This window comes from Garra rufa, chromosome 17 (assembly GCF_049309525.1).
Source record: "Garra rufa chromosome 17, GarRuf1.0, whole genome shotgun sequence".
NCBI classification, from domain to species: domain Eukaryota; kingdom Metazoa; phylum Chordata; class Actinopteri; order Cypriniformes; family Cyprinidae; genus Garra; species Garra rufa.
In genome coordinates this window covers 29,517,804-29,532,157 of record NC_133377.1, presented here as the reverse complement: position 1 = coordinate 29,532,157, position 14,354 = coordinate 29,517,804, and the positions used below count along the sequence as shown (strand labels likewise).

The window sequence follows — 14,354 nt, the reverse complement described above, 5'->3', positions numbered from 1 at the left end:
TCCAGCTCTTACATACACTGACCCGACTGAAGTCTGGTACATGTTTTATTGTATGGATCGGGTTGTGTTGTCTGGTACAGTTCCTTCTGAAAGCTTAATGCTGCGTTCAGTTTTGCTGGGATTCAGCTCCGTGTACGAACAGCAACTGAGGTATATCCCCACCACCCTTAAACAATTCAGCCTGCTATAGAGCCATCAGTCAACTATTCACTGGGATTATTCTTTGGATCAGCTCATTTCCTCCACAGTTTAATAGCTAATGCGTTGCAAGTCTTCACAATTAAAAGGTGCTACGTGTAAATCTTCACTCTGGATTCCGTTTAAGTGCACTACACACCGTTAGCTAGCTGTGGAGAGAATGCTGTACATGGTGTCTTCTGCAAATACATTATGAAACACTCATCCATATATCAAAAAACAGTCTTCCGTTAGAAAACGCATCCTATCACGTCTCTCATATCGCATATTCCATATTGCACATTGTTATAAAATATATTTGTGATCCATGAATTTAAGACAAAACAATCAAGCTGAAGCTCATGTGCACAGCAGAAGAAAAAAAATGTCTAAAAGCTGCTTTATTCTAAAAAATATAGATATATTTATCTCTGTATGTCAGTCTTTGCTGCAGGGATGCAGAAGATGTCCATGTGCACAGTTTGCTATTTTAAAGAGTTCGGCTTATGTGATCTGTCAGGTGATTGTGGCAGGAAGTGCAGAGGGTTACTACGCTTGTCTGACCGGTGGGCAGACATATTTTGTTTGGCGGACCTAGAAATGGTGACTCTGGCAGCAAGGAGAGTGCCAGCACCAGCAGCAGGATGGGAGATGTTCTGTATGGAGGCGTTCACAGCAGCCTCCACTTTCCCCTCCAACTTCACCAAACGGTTGAGAATATCATCTAACAGCACAGCAATTGTCCTCTTCAAGTCAGCTTCAGAAGAACAGGAGATAAGGCCAGGATTAGTATTATGTTATTTCTAAACCTCTTTCTACCACACCCATCCTGAATGCTAAGCAGGCTATTCATTCACATAAACGTCACAAAAAAAAATAAACTATGAATGAAAGTGTTTATATTTTATAAATGAAAATGTGAAAGAAATTAGATAACACTTTAAAATAAGGTTTCACTAGTTATCATCAGACAACTATATACAGTTAATGTGAAATAAACCAATATTTCTACAGTCTTCATTATTTATATATACACATACACTACCAGTCAAAAGTTTTTGAACAGTAAGATTTTTAAATGTTTTTTTTTTTACCCAAGCCCGCATTTATGTGATCCAAAGTACAGCAAAAACAGTAATATTGTGATTTTTTTATACATTTTAAAATGTAATTTATTCCTGTGATCAAAACAAAATTTTCAGCGTCAGTGCATATTAAGTGTAAAATGATCCTTCAGAAATCATTCTAATATGCTGATTTGCTGTTTAAGAAACATTTTTATTATTATTATCAATATTTAAACAGTTGAATACATTTTTTCAGGATTCTTTGATGAATAAAAAGATCCAAAGATCAGAATTGACCTGAAACAAAAAGCTTTTGTAACATTATACGCTATACCATTCAAAAGCGTGGAGTCATTTTTTGGAAAGACATTATTGAAATTAATACTTTTATTTAGCAGGGATGCTTTAAATTGATCAGAAGTGATGGTAAAGACAAAAGATTTCTATTTCAGATAAATGCTGTTCTTCTGCACTCTCTATTCCTGAAAGAAACCTGAAAAAATTCTACTCAGCTGTTTTCAACATAATTATAATATATATCTCTCTCTGAAGGATCATGTGACTGGAGTAATTATGGTAAAAATTCAGCTTTAAAATCACAGGATTTAAATTACATTTTAAAATATATTCAAATAGAAAATAATTATTTTAAATTGTAAAAATATTTCACATTTTTACTGTTATGCTGTTTTGGGATCGAATAAATGCATGCTTGATGAGCTGTAGATTAATGATCTTAAAAAAAAATAATATAAATAATAAATAATAAAAATCTTACTGTAAACTTTTGTGTGTATATATATATATATATATATATATATATATATATATATATATATATATATAATTAATGTTAGTTAATAAAAATACAATTGTTCATTACATTTAGATTAATAAATGTTGTAAATGTTACGTTATGTAAGGTTAACAAATGAGACCTTATTGTAAAGTGTTACAGAAAGAGAAAACATAAAAGAAAATTGTTACTCAACAAAAAAGGTTAATTTGTTAATAGGTATGCATGATATGAAAATTTTTTAACGATAGCCGATAATTAAGTCCTTCTTGTGGCCGATACCGATACCCAATACGTTCATATTTTTATTTGATAATTTTGTGCACCCAGGAGAATACAAAATCTAAAATAAACTAATGAAATGTATATTATATATCTGGGTCAAACAATCATAGCAAACATCAGTCCTGACTCTTCAAAAATGTTTTTATTTTTTGTGTAAGGCACCACAATTCTAAATAAATAAAATGCTTTGACATTTGTCAACCTGGAAAAAATGAAAAGTGCATCATGGACTAACGTCAGATGTCCAAATGTCCGTTAAAGCTTACGTGTAGTCCATTCTTATTGATCATATTATGAATGTGTGCTTCACATTCACACAAAACATCAGAATCGAGATAAAAACATCTCAACTTTTCAGAATGCTGCAAGCCCAACGCAGGTCATGTGACATGAACCAAACAATCAGCTTCACCCTTTCCCTTAATAACATTGAAAGCACTGCCAAGGTGGAGAAACAGCTTATCATAGCTGTACAGGAATAAACATTTTTAAATAAATTTAATAACAGAGCTACTGCAAGCGATTTTTAATGCTGAAAATCCATTTATCCTTTGCTGAAACTTCCGCGTCTTTATGGAGAGCGCAGGTCATGGTTGCTTAGCAACGGCAGACGCCATGAGAGAGCAGGCTACAGAGCGGTTTGGAAAGAAAGTGATAGCGGCGCGACTAGCGTTTTCCACGCGTTTTTAGGCGCGACATGTGAACGGCCCCTAAAACAGATTCACCGCGATGATGACCTCTGAAGTGAGATATAAGATTGTTAAAACTTACGGCTTTTTACCTCCTCTCGAAATCCTTGCTAAACATTGTGTTGCAAATAGCAATAGCATCGTCCTCCTCTGCCACCGCGAAAAACTTCCAGACCGGCGAAGACGATGATGACGACACAGATGATGACGTATTAAACGTGACAAAGGCCGAGAGTCACTGCAGTTTACAGCTGCAGTCACTTGCACTCGGAAAGCAGATGAATCTCAGATAAACCAGACTGATTGATTGATTTACCAGCAAGAGTACTTTATCGGATCGGGTTTCATTTATTTATCGGAGCAATAAAAATGACGTAATTTTTACCCATATCGGTCGATAATTTATCTGTCCGATAAATATCGTGCATCCCTATTTGTTAATATTGGTTAATGCATTAGATATCACAAACTAACAACCAACAATCAAGTTTGTTTTTCATTTCGTTTCACATACACATATTTAACATTTTAAGTTGTGTAAATTAACATTAGTTAATGTTTTATGAACAAAAACATTATCATTCATAAATTCAACAATAAAAGTATTACTAGTACAACTGCACTAACTCTTGTTTTAAAGTGTTTGCAAGACATTTAGAAGCTTAGACACGTTTGATTTGATGTACTTTTTAGCATTATAAAACAGCACAAAGGTTAGAAACAAATCACATGAGGGTGATTAAATAATAAACATAATAATAAATTCTCACCATATCCTGCCATGGAGGTGCCTTGTGGCCCTGAAGGGTTCTGGTTCTCCTCGCTCAGGACTTTGACATAGCGATGGCTGAGCTCAAGGATTTGTTGGCGGAGCTCTGCGCTGCTTTCGCGCCGTGGTTGCGATACGGTGTAGTGAAGCAGAAGCAGACACCAGGCCAGGCCGAAGACCACCAGAAACACACTCAGTCTGTGAGACATGCTCCTACGCAGCAGACAGCCCAGCATGGCAATGCTGCAGGTCTGATGGGACCCGGGTTAAGGGGACAGGGTGGGGACAGGTTTATAAGAGGGTGTCAGGTTCAGGGCCGGGAATAATTAAGTCGTGAAAGGGTAAAATTAGGAGTGGGGAGAAGATCCAGTAATAAGGTCACTGATCTCATGCATTTGTTTAGATGTTTTGACTAAGAAATTAACCATGGAAGAAGAGCAGATTGAAAGTAATTGTCTATTACTGAATTGGCGTCAGAAGCAAGGAATACCTGTCAAACACAACACAAACAAAAAAGAACAAACAGAAACTGGTCAAATAAATTGTATTAATTTCATGTTTTATGCACTAAAGCCTTAGATTCTGTTTGTATGAATAAATTACATTTCTATCCACAAGTGAATAGACGCCCTGTCATCACCCCCTTTCTCTGTGGTCACAGTGCTTTTCTCCACCCAGTCACAAATCACTCAATGAGACAGTGCTTTAGATAAATTAATAATGCAGGAGGAAGAAATACGACCACTTTTAATCATCAAACCCCCACAAAAACAGCACAGCAATATCGGTGAAGTTAAAATGAATATTTTTGGATATTGATTGATTACATTAGTCAAGATGAAATCAAGCTTGTGACTGATCAAAGCATGGGGGATTTACATTGTGTGCTCCACCCTGTCAAACTATTGTTTTCAGCTGCAAACCTGTCAAAGTATAGTCACATGAAATTCAATATGGGAATTACAGCATAAAACTAGGTTAAAGCTCTGAGGTCAAACATATCATGCCTTTGCTATAAAGATCATGATTAGCAGTTAAACAATGTTAGAGAGTTATTCATTGACTTGGTTTAGATGTTATCATAAAGCTGCTGTAATGATATTGTCTCGGAGAAAAGGTTAATAATAACAGAAAAACAAGACCATTGATATTTGGTATGCAGTATATGCAAATGCATATAATCAAAGAGCTTTTAGCAATCTTGCTGAGCTCATATCATGTTTGTACACATGCTCGTTTTATCTTTTTCACTCAGCTCTCAAGGTTGCAGACTGATATTAAGCATCTCAACGAAATCGACTTCTATTATCGCTTTAAGACAAGGCCGGGTGTGAAAGGTTTTGAACAGCTGGAACAGCCTGATGAAACTGCTACGGTAATATAGCTAATATAGAAATTACCTTAAATCCTTTGGTCAAGGTGACAGATTCGTAGACTCCAAATTGTTGACATCTTCTTAGCACGTTTGCATGGCAGCCCTAGCGAGCCTATCTTAAAAAATCTGTCATATTGAAACAATATTCAAACTGCAGCATAACTTCAAAGCAAGCGCCTCTGTATAAAGTAAGAAGGTGATTATTTTTATAGGTAACGCCTTGAAATAAATGCTAAATCATAAGTCGGAGCAGCCGGGGGTGGCGAAACTAGGAACTAATACAGAAAATATTTCAGTAGTATTTCCCTGCGGTGACAACACGAGCTATTGCGTACGACGTCACGATACGCAGCATGTCCGGTTGTGAATGAACTGTTCTTTTGGGTCGAATCTTTTTAATGAATCATTTCACACAGTCGGTCTGAACGATTCTCTCACACTGGACTGAGCGATTTGTCCTCAAACTGCAGAGTACAGTTGCAAAATACGAATAAAATGTTCTGGAAGTATGTTTTTGCACGACTTGATCAAAACAGGCCTATTAAAAATGAGGCCAGCATGGCATTACAATAAACACCTTTGTTGATAAAATGAAAACAAGCAATAGACATATGTGCCTACGTATTTACTGTTTTTTTTTTATTATTATTTTCAGAATATATAACTTATGATGACGCAAGTACGTCATAACGTAAAAGAATCATTGAATCATTTTCGAAAAGAACTGTTGAAACGATTCACTCTGATATGAGTCTGACTTACGTCACTTACGTAAAAGGTCATATGGCATGGGAAATGTAGTTCATGTGTACAAACGTAGACGAGATGCTTACAATTGTTGTGAGTGTACAGTATATTAAATATTACTGGTTAGATTTTTACATTCAGGTATTTTTTACTATTGTTATTGTATCTAATTTAGACTATTTATGGAAAACTGATTAATGTTGTTTTGTCGTTGCCTAGAAACACATACGCCAAGAACAACCTTCATTACAAACAAGCTGCAGTGTCAGTGTAGCAAGCAGCGTGTTTAGTAGTTCATATCAACCGACAAACTACAAAAAAGAGCCACATTCACAGTGGAATGGACAAGATACACATCGACAAACAAGCAACCAGTGCAGTGGAGGCCTATTTAGAATACAGAAGGTGGGTTCTCTTATGAAAATTAACCATGTTTTATTAAAGTAAAAGTGTAGTAATTATGTATTTTATTGGCGTTTGTATAACTACAGTTTTACTACAAAAACCCATGGTTAAACAAAACCATGGTTAATTTGTGGTTACCATGGTTTAACTATCCACCTTTTTTCTTCGCTTAAGAGTGGGTGCTGTCATTTGTAAATTTTATAGGTCTAGCTTCTGGTCTAATCTGCTTCCAGCTATTTTGAACTGTACAAAACAGATTGTTTTGCTGCTTGATATTTCAAATTGGTGTGTCTTACTATATTATTTTAATGTACAGTTGAGGTCAAAAGTTTACATGACAAATGTTGATTATTTTACCAAATTATAAGGGATCATACAAAATGCATGTTATTGTTTATTTAGTAATGACCCGAATAAGATATTTTACACAAAAGATGTTTACATATAGTCCACAAGAGAAAATTAAATTCAATTAAAAATGACCCAGTTCAAAAGTTTACATCCCCTTGATTCTTAACACTGTTGTTACCTGAATGATCCACAGCTGTTTTTTTGTTTTTTTTGTTTGTTTAGTGATAGTTTTTCATGAGTCCCTTGTTTGAACAATTAAACTGTCTGCTGTTCTTCTGAAAAATCCTTAAGGTCCCACAATTTCTTTGGTTTTTCAGCATTTTTGTGTATTTGAACCCCTTCCAACAATGACTGTAGGAATGGAGATGTGTACATTTTTCTTATTTGCCTAAATATCATATTTTTTCATTTGGAGGCTACAGAAGATAGTTCATTTTTTCCCAGAAGACAAAATAAGTTAAATTTAACCTGATCTTCAAATTCAAACAGCTTAATGCATGGGTTTTCCTCAGTTGTCCCTCAGTCCCTCAGTTGTCCTCAATGTGAAAAGATGGATCTCAAGATCATACAGTCATTGTAGGAAAAGGTTCAAATACACAAAAATGCTGGAAAACCAAAGAATTTGTGGGACCTGAAGGACAAACAAGGGACTCATGAACAACTATCACTAAACAAACAAAAAAAACAGCTGTGGATCATTCAGGGAACAACACAGTATTAAGAATCAAGGGTATGTAAACTTAACTTTTGAACTGTTTTTTTTTTTTTTTTTTTACAAATTCAACTATTATTTTCTTTTGTGTACTATATAAACATCCTTCATGTGGAATATCTTATTCTGGTCAGTACTAAATAAACAACAACATGCATTTTGTATGATCCCTCTTATTTTGCAGATTCTGAAAGGGGGGTGTAAACTTTTGACCTCAACTGTATTATGAGCACACTGGTTTGTAGTGCAAACAGTTTTACCGTTTACTGCACGTTGTTATTCTTCTCATAACTGGAAGTCTCAACCATAGGCTTACTTCCACGTTGAAGAAAAAGGTGGATAGGAACCATGTTTTTAAATTTTATTTGTAGTAAAAATATGGTTCCTTTTCGTAACGGTTTGTTTGGGGAAATCAGTGTAAGTAAAGTCTATTCATGTGGTCGATGCAAAATTTTCAGTGTAAACATAGTCAATCGATTTTTGGTTTGATGTAGTGTAATTCTCTATCACTGAATATCCTGTTTTGTAAGGATTGTGGGGGAAGATGATGGAGGGAGGCTTTTTTCAGAGGAAGAGTACAGGAAATACAAAGAGACAGTGGTGCCAAAACGAATGCAGAATCGTCTTTATGTCAGTTTTGGCGTCCCGGGACAGATAGACTGCAAACTCATTGGACCAGAGATGCCTTGCTTCTGTACACACAGGTATAGCTCACCAGTCATACACGTTATTGATTATTAAAACAGATTCTTTAATAATTCTATTTCATTCTCAGGTATAAACAACACTTCACAGACTTTGAGGAGTTGCCAAAGGAAAGGCCTATACTCTTGCCTTGTAGGGTGAAAGGTTGTCAGTGTGTATCTTATGAATACGTCCATGTAAATGGTTCTAATCCAGTACGCTGTCAATGCAAACACACAACCACTGAGCACAGTGAAGCTATAGGACACCAGTGCAAAAAATGTGAGTTTTCCTCCATTGGATCCTCTATTATTAATTGAAAGCTAACATAATTCATCATGTTACACATAGACATCTAATAAAATGTAAAAAACATTCAGGCACTCAATGCATCGGCTATCGAAGTCCATTCACCTGTGGATGTGGTCAGCCTGGATATGACCATGTGACGCTGGTTGAAACCAGGGAGGAGCGCATGGCACGTGGGCGTCCGGTGGGCAGAGCTGTTCCTTATGCGGCTATGGGAGGCCTGACTGGGTTCAGCTCACTGGTGGACGGCTACCTGAGACTGGATCCAAGTGGCAAAGGCAATTCATGTGAACAACAGCATACTCAATAGGCTTTGTGTCACCTGGCAGTGGCACCACAACAAACATAATGTTAGCACAAACATTAGGTTAGCACACACCTTTAGTCAATATTACTCTTATTTATTGATATATTACATGTTATGCTTTTTGTTTGGCCTGAGAGCTAATTATTAATATTTGTGAATTGCTGTTTTGTCATAAGTTGGAATAATTAATCGCAGCAAACATTTTTTATATTGTATATTCATCAATTATAATATTGATGTAAATGCATTATTTATATGTATATATATATATATATATATATATATATATACAGTAATATAAACTAAACTAAACTCATATTGATATTGTGAATAATAAATAATTAATGTTAATATGCATAACATAAAGAAATCATATTTATTGTTTTATTTAGTATTAAAGTATTTAGTATTTAGTAGTTAAGTTAACTTATTTTTTTAATAAATACATTATATACACAATTGTAATAATTTAATCCATTCAGTAATTACATCTGTAGTTAAATCATCTGTATTGTGAAAAGAGCTATATAATTAATGGAAATAATAATATTAATTGTGTGTGTGTGTGTGTGTGTGTGTGTGTATATAGATAAAAAATCATATTTATTTAAAAAAAATTACCCATTTTTTTGGTAGTTTTTCATTTATTATTAACAGTTTAGTTAAGGTAACTGTAATAATTTAATACATATAATAATTTTATTTAGTTTTTCACTTAGTATAAAAAAATTGTTGATTTAATTATCAATGCTCTATATATATTTTTAATAAATACATTTAATACACAATTGTAATCATTTTAATACATTTAATAACTTCATTTAGTTTTTTTATATTTAGTATTAAGAATTTGGTTGAATTAATTATCAATGCTCCATAATGTAATTTTTAATTAATCATCTTTATTGTAAAAAGCGCTATATAAATAAAGGTAAAAAAAGAATAATAATAATAAAACAAAAATAATCAAAATTATTACACACCTGTAATAATTTAATATATTTAATAATTTTATTTTGTTTTTGTTTTTTTTAGTATTGAGAATTGAGTTAAGTTAACTCATCTGTACTGTAAAAAGTGCTATGTAAATTATGATATAATAATTATTATAAATAAATACATTTAACACAGACCTGTAATAATGTAATACATTTAATAATTTTATTTAGTTTTCCATTTAGTATTTAGGATTTAGTTGAGTTAATTGTCAATGCTTCATAATTAAAATTTCAATAAATACATTTAATACACAACTGTACTGAATACATTTAATCATTTTATTTAGTTTTTCATTTAGTATTGAGAATTTAGTTGAGTTAATTATCAATGCTTCATGATATAATTTTAACAAATCATCTGTACTGTAAAAAGCACTATATAAATAACGGTACAAAATTAAAAAATTAAAAATTAAATACAAATAATACACAACTGCAATAATTTAATTAATTTAATCATTTTATTAAGAATTTAGTTAATTGTTAATGCTTCATAATTTAATTTTAAATAAATACATATAATACACAACTGTAATATATATATGTATATATTTAAAACACAAATGTAATAATTTAATACATTTAATAATTTCATTTATTTTTTTATTTATATTATTTAAAAATACTAATGTGATTCATTTGTTTTCATTTTGTTTTTACAGAATACTTTTTAATTTCCTTATTTGAATTTGCTTGTAGTGTAAAAAAAGTTTAAATTAATTTAAATAGGTAAAATTACTGCTATAGTTTCCACTTTTGACCAGCAGAGGTCAGTAGTGATACGCATGCCTCTGCTTCACCTCACCAGCATTGACTTGACTGTTAGTGAGAAATGTGTCTTTGTTTTCAATGAATTGGCTTTAAATTGCTCTTCTCTACTTGCTAATGTTCAGAACAATAATAGCAATTAAAGGACGTAATTAAAAGACTGTTTGTGCTCTATCTATGAGACACAGAGGGCTGCGTGCTCTGTGAACTCCGCAGGCTCTGTGGCTCGCATTCAATCGCTTTCTGTTCAAGAAGCAGAAAGAAAGAAGAAACAATTTCACCCCTAATCATTGGTACAGTTCCACTAGAATGGTTTGCTGCATGTGCTGGGCATGACTAGCTCTGTCTTCCACTGTATATGTGTGTGTGTGTGTGTGTGTGTGTGTGTGTGTGTGTGTGTGTTTGTTTTTGTGACATATCAGGACACAAATTTGTGTAATAACATGGGTATGACATAGGTATTACAAGGAGAGGGTGACTTATGAGGACATTGCCCATGTCCCCACTTTTCAAAAGGCTTATAAATCATACAGAATTAGTTTTTTTTGAGAATGTAAAGATATGCACAGTCTCCTGTGAGGGCTAGGTTTAGGTGTAGGGAAGGTGTAGGGTGATAGCAAATATCGTTTGTACAGTATAAAAACCATTACGTCTATGGAATGTCCCCACAATTCACAAAAACAAACATGTGTGTGTGCGTGTGTGTGTGTGTGTGTGTGTATGTGTGTGTTTTGAATCTTAGAATATGTTTGAATGTGCTGCTCTGTTTTTGTATTTGTGAATGTTTCATGACTCATCCTAAGCTTCTCAAGATTCCATTAGATTGGATTCGTTACGACTTCCTCTTTATATGTTCATACACTCTTCCTCTGTTCTGATATGCATCTTCACTCAATTGCTCTCGAGAACATCTGTCTGTCTCATGAAATGCACAAATGCGAGTGTGTGTGACCTGCGAGACTTGCCTTTGGTGACGTCTGTGATGAAAAAGAGACCAAACACAGACTCTACTCATTACCACACTTGAAATAAAACTCGCCGCTCATTGGTGGATTTTTCATCGCCACCGACAACTCTGAAAATACCTCGCTGATTTATTTAGAAGTCTTTTTTGTACAGCCGCTCTTTGCCTGGTCCTCTATTTATATTAAGCCTCATTTAGATGGTATTATATTATGCACCCTGCGCCTCTCTACCTTTTCAATGATATCTTTAATTTGTTCCCTCTCTTTTGTCCCCCTCCTCCAAATCCCTCAGCTTCAAATCTTTGGTTACACAGAAATCAGTTAAAGACACTGAGAGCAGGAGAAAACATAGTATGAAGTGGGTCTAAGTTCACTCCAATGTACATTCACTTTAAAAACCGAAAAAAAAAATAAAGGGAAAAAACATAATTTACTCACCCTCATGTCATTCCAAACTATATGATTTTCTTTCTTCTATCAAACTGCAGAAGAAGCAGAATGTCTAATCAGCTCTGATTCATCAAAGTGAATGGTGACCAAGTTTTTTTTTTTTTTATTGAATAACTGCTTAAATTTGACCCTTTTCCTCTTGAAATTGCGTCATAAGGTGTATGGACTTTTTTTTTTATAATGGTTTTATGATGAATTGTGTTCTTTCAGGAGCTTGATAGTCTCTGGCCACCATCCATTTCACTGTGTGGAAGAGAGTTGCGTGAACATTTTTCAGAATATCCCCATTTGTGTTCTATGGAAGAAAGAAAGTCATACCTGATAGAAATGATATTACCTTAAACATTAGGACAAACATTAATAATTGTGACCCTGGACCACAAAACCAGTCACAAGGGTCAGCTTTTTGAGATTGAGTGCAAAAAATATCAAAATACTGAGAAAATCACCTTTAGGAAATATATTCATGAAACATGATCTTTACTTAATATCCTAATGAATTTTGTCATAAACGATAAATCGACAATTTTACCCATACATTGTATTTTTGGCTATTGTTACAAATATACCCGTGCTACTTAAGACTGGTTTTGTGGTCCAGAGTCACAATTGCCCTAATTATATGTTTCTTTAATGATATTGCTAACACTTTATTTTAAGGAGCAATTCTCACTATTAATGTGTTGCTTACTAGCATGCATATTACTTGCATATTGACTGTTTATTAGTACTTATAAAACACATATTAATGTCTTATTTTGCATTATTTTAGATCCCTTAATTCTAACTCATACCTAAACAACTACTTTACTAACTATTACAAAATAATTGGCAAAAAAATAATTGCTAAAAATGTCAATTCTGTCATTAATTACTCGGACACATATCGTTCCAAACTTGTAAGACCTTTATTTATTTACAAATTAAAATTTTCATGCTTTTTAACAAAAAAAACAAAAAAAAACCTTATACTCACTTCTGCTGTGGGTGAAGCTGCATCAGGAACGATTCAGACGAAGATAGACGCATATGTAGATCGGGATTGGCACTTTCCATTTAAAAACAAAAATAACGTTAAACCTCTGCGTCTTCAGTGGCTCAGATGTTGGTAGTAAATGACTACTGCTATGTTCATTATTACATCAAACAACAGAACACCTCAATCGCTCAATTGGAGTCTTCCTCTGCACCTGAGTGACACAATGGCAATTGTATTCGAACTGTTTCAGCTCGGTGAGGGCGGGTCTAAGATAAGATGCTTATGTCAATCAACTGTGTTTCATCACAACGACAAGAAGCTAAGAATGAACTGATTTTAAAAAGGGGATATTACTTTTAAAGCTTAAAAAATACCACTGGGTGGATTTTTATCATTGTAGGGTGGTTGTGTACACTAACTGCCAACACACATTAATGTTCAAACAACATGTAAAAGTTAGTTTTGCACCAGATGACCCCTTAAATAATGTGCTTGTTGGCAAGTTTCGTGGCTAAATGCGGCTAAAGTAAACATTACGCCTCATAATCCTAGAGAGGGGCGGGGTGAGCAGAGCTGGTTTGCATTCAAAGGGGCCATGTCTTAAAATGAGTTTTTGCAGATCTGATTTTGACAAGGTAAAAGGCTGTTTTTTTCACTACTATTGAGAATTCTTAACCAAAGTATATTATAGACTTTTCATTAAGAATCATATGAACTTGTGGAAAATGGGCATCCGATGACCCCTTTAAAGTTGTTAGCTTTGTAACATTAAAGTCATTAGCTTTGCAACATTTATTGCCTTTATTTGACAGGAGAGTTGAGAGCAGAAAGAAAAGCATTAATTTTAAAGAGTAATTAATGACAGAATTTTCATTTTTGAGTGAACTTAATTAGATTTTGATTTAGAACCCATGAACATTCTTCTTTGTTTTGGGGTTTAATTTCCTGCAACTGTTCAGTACAAAACCTGAAAAGATGGGTTCCGAGAACCCTAATCTGGTTCATTTACAACAATTTGTGATTGCATATTTAAAGTTAATCTTCAACACAAATTAAGATATTTTTGATGAAATCCGAGAGCTTTCTGACCCTCCAGACAGCAACGCAACTGACACGTTCAAGACCCAGAAAGGTAGTAAGGACATCATTAAAATAGTCCATGTGACATCAGTGGTTCAACCGTAATATTATGCAAAAAAAAAAAAAAAAATCTATTCAACTTCTTCTCTTCTGTGTCAGTCTCTGCTGTGGGTTTGCTGCGTTCTGACGTGGAACCTGGATGCGCTACACCTTTGTTTACAGGCAGAAGCCAACGCATGTTGTACATAAAACAGTCTTCATAAACTTCATAAACTCCTGCATGAGCAGCACCACACACATGCGCATGGTACTCTCGTGAACGCACGTCAGCTCAAACAGAAGAGAAGAAATTGTTGAATAAAGTTGTTATTTTTGTTTTCTTTACACAAAAAGTATTTTTGTAGCTTTTATTACACATGGACTATTTTAACGATGTTCTTG

General features: G+C 34.0%; 2 protein-coding genes across 3 annotated transcripts; one reads left to right on the top strand and one right to left on the bottom strand.

The window, feature by feature from the left end:
* Positions 1-32: 32 nt before the first annotated feature.
* On the bottom strand, positions 33-5,475 carry ccdc126 (coiled-coil domain containing 126). 2 transcript variants are annotated; one of them, XM_073822172.1, is made up of 3 exons: positions 5,184-5,475; positions 3,785-4,273; positions 33-934 (listed from the first exon to the last, which is right to left on the bottom strand). In XM_073822172.1, exons 2-3 carry the CDS (start codon positions 4,017-4,019, stop codon positions 663-665), a joined length of 507 nt encoding a protein of 168 aa, XP_073678273.1. In that variant the 5' UTR covers positions 4,020-4,273; positions 5,184-5,475; the 3' UTR covers positions 33-662. The 2 variants fall into 2 exon arrangements, with proteins under 2 accessions (XP_073678273.1, XP_073678274.1); XM_073822173.1 differs by having other exon boundaries at positions 3,785-4,034.
* Positions 5,476-5,986: 511 nt separating this feature from the next.
* Positions 5,987-8,864, top strand: fam221a (family with sequence similarity 221 member A). The gene is made up of 4 exons (XM_073822470.1): positions 5,987-6,310; positions 7,904-8,077; positions 8,149-8,339; positions 8,438-8,864. The coding sequence occupies exons 1-4, from the start codon at positions 6,246-6,248 to the stop codon at positions 8,674-8,676; spliced, it is 669 nt and encodes a 222-aa protein (XP_073678571.1). The 5' UTR covers positions 5,987-6,245; the 3' UTR covers positions 8,677-8,864.
* Positions 8,865-14,354: the final 5,490 nt, after the last annotated feature.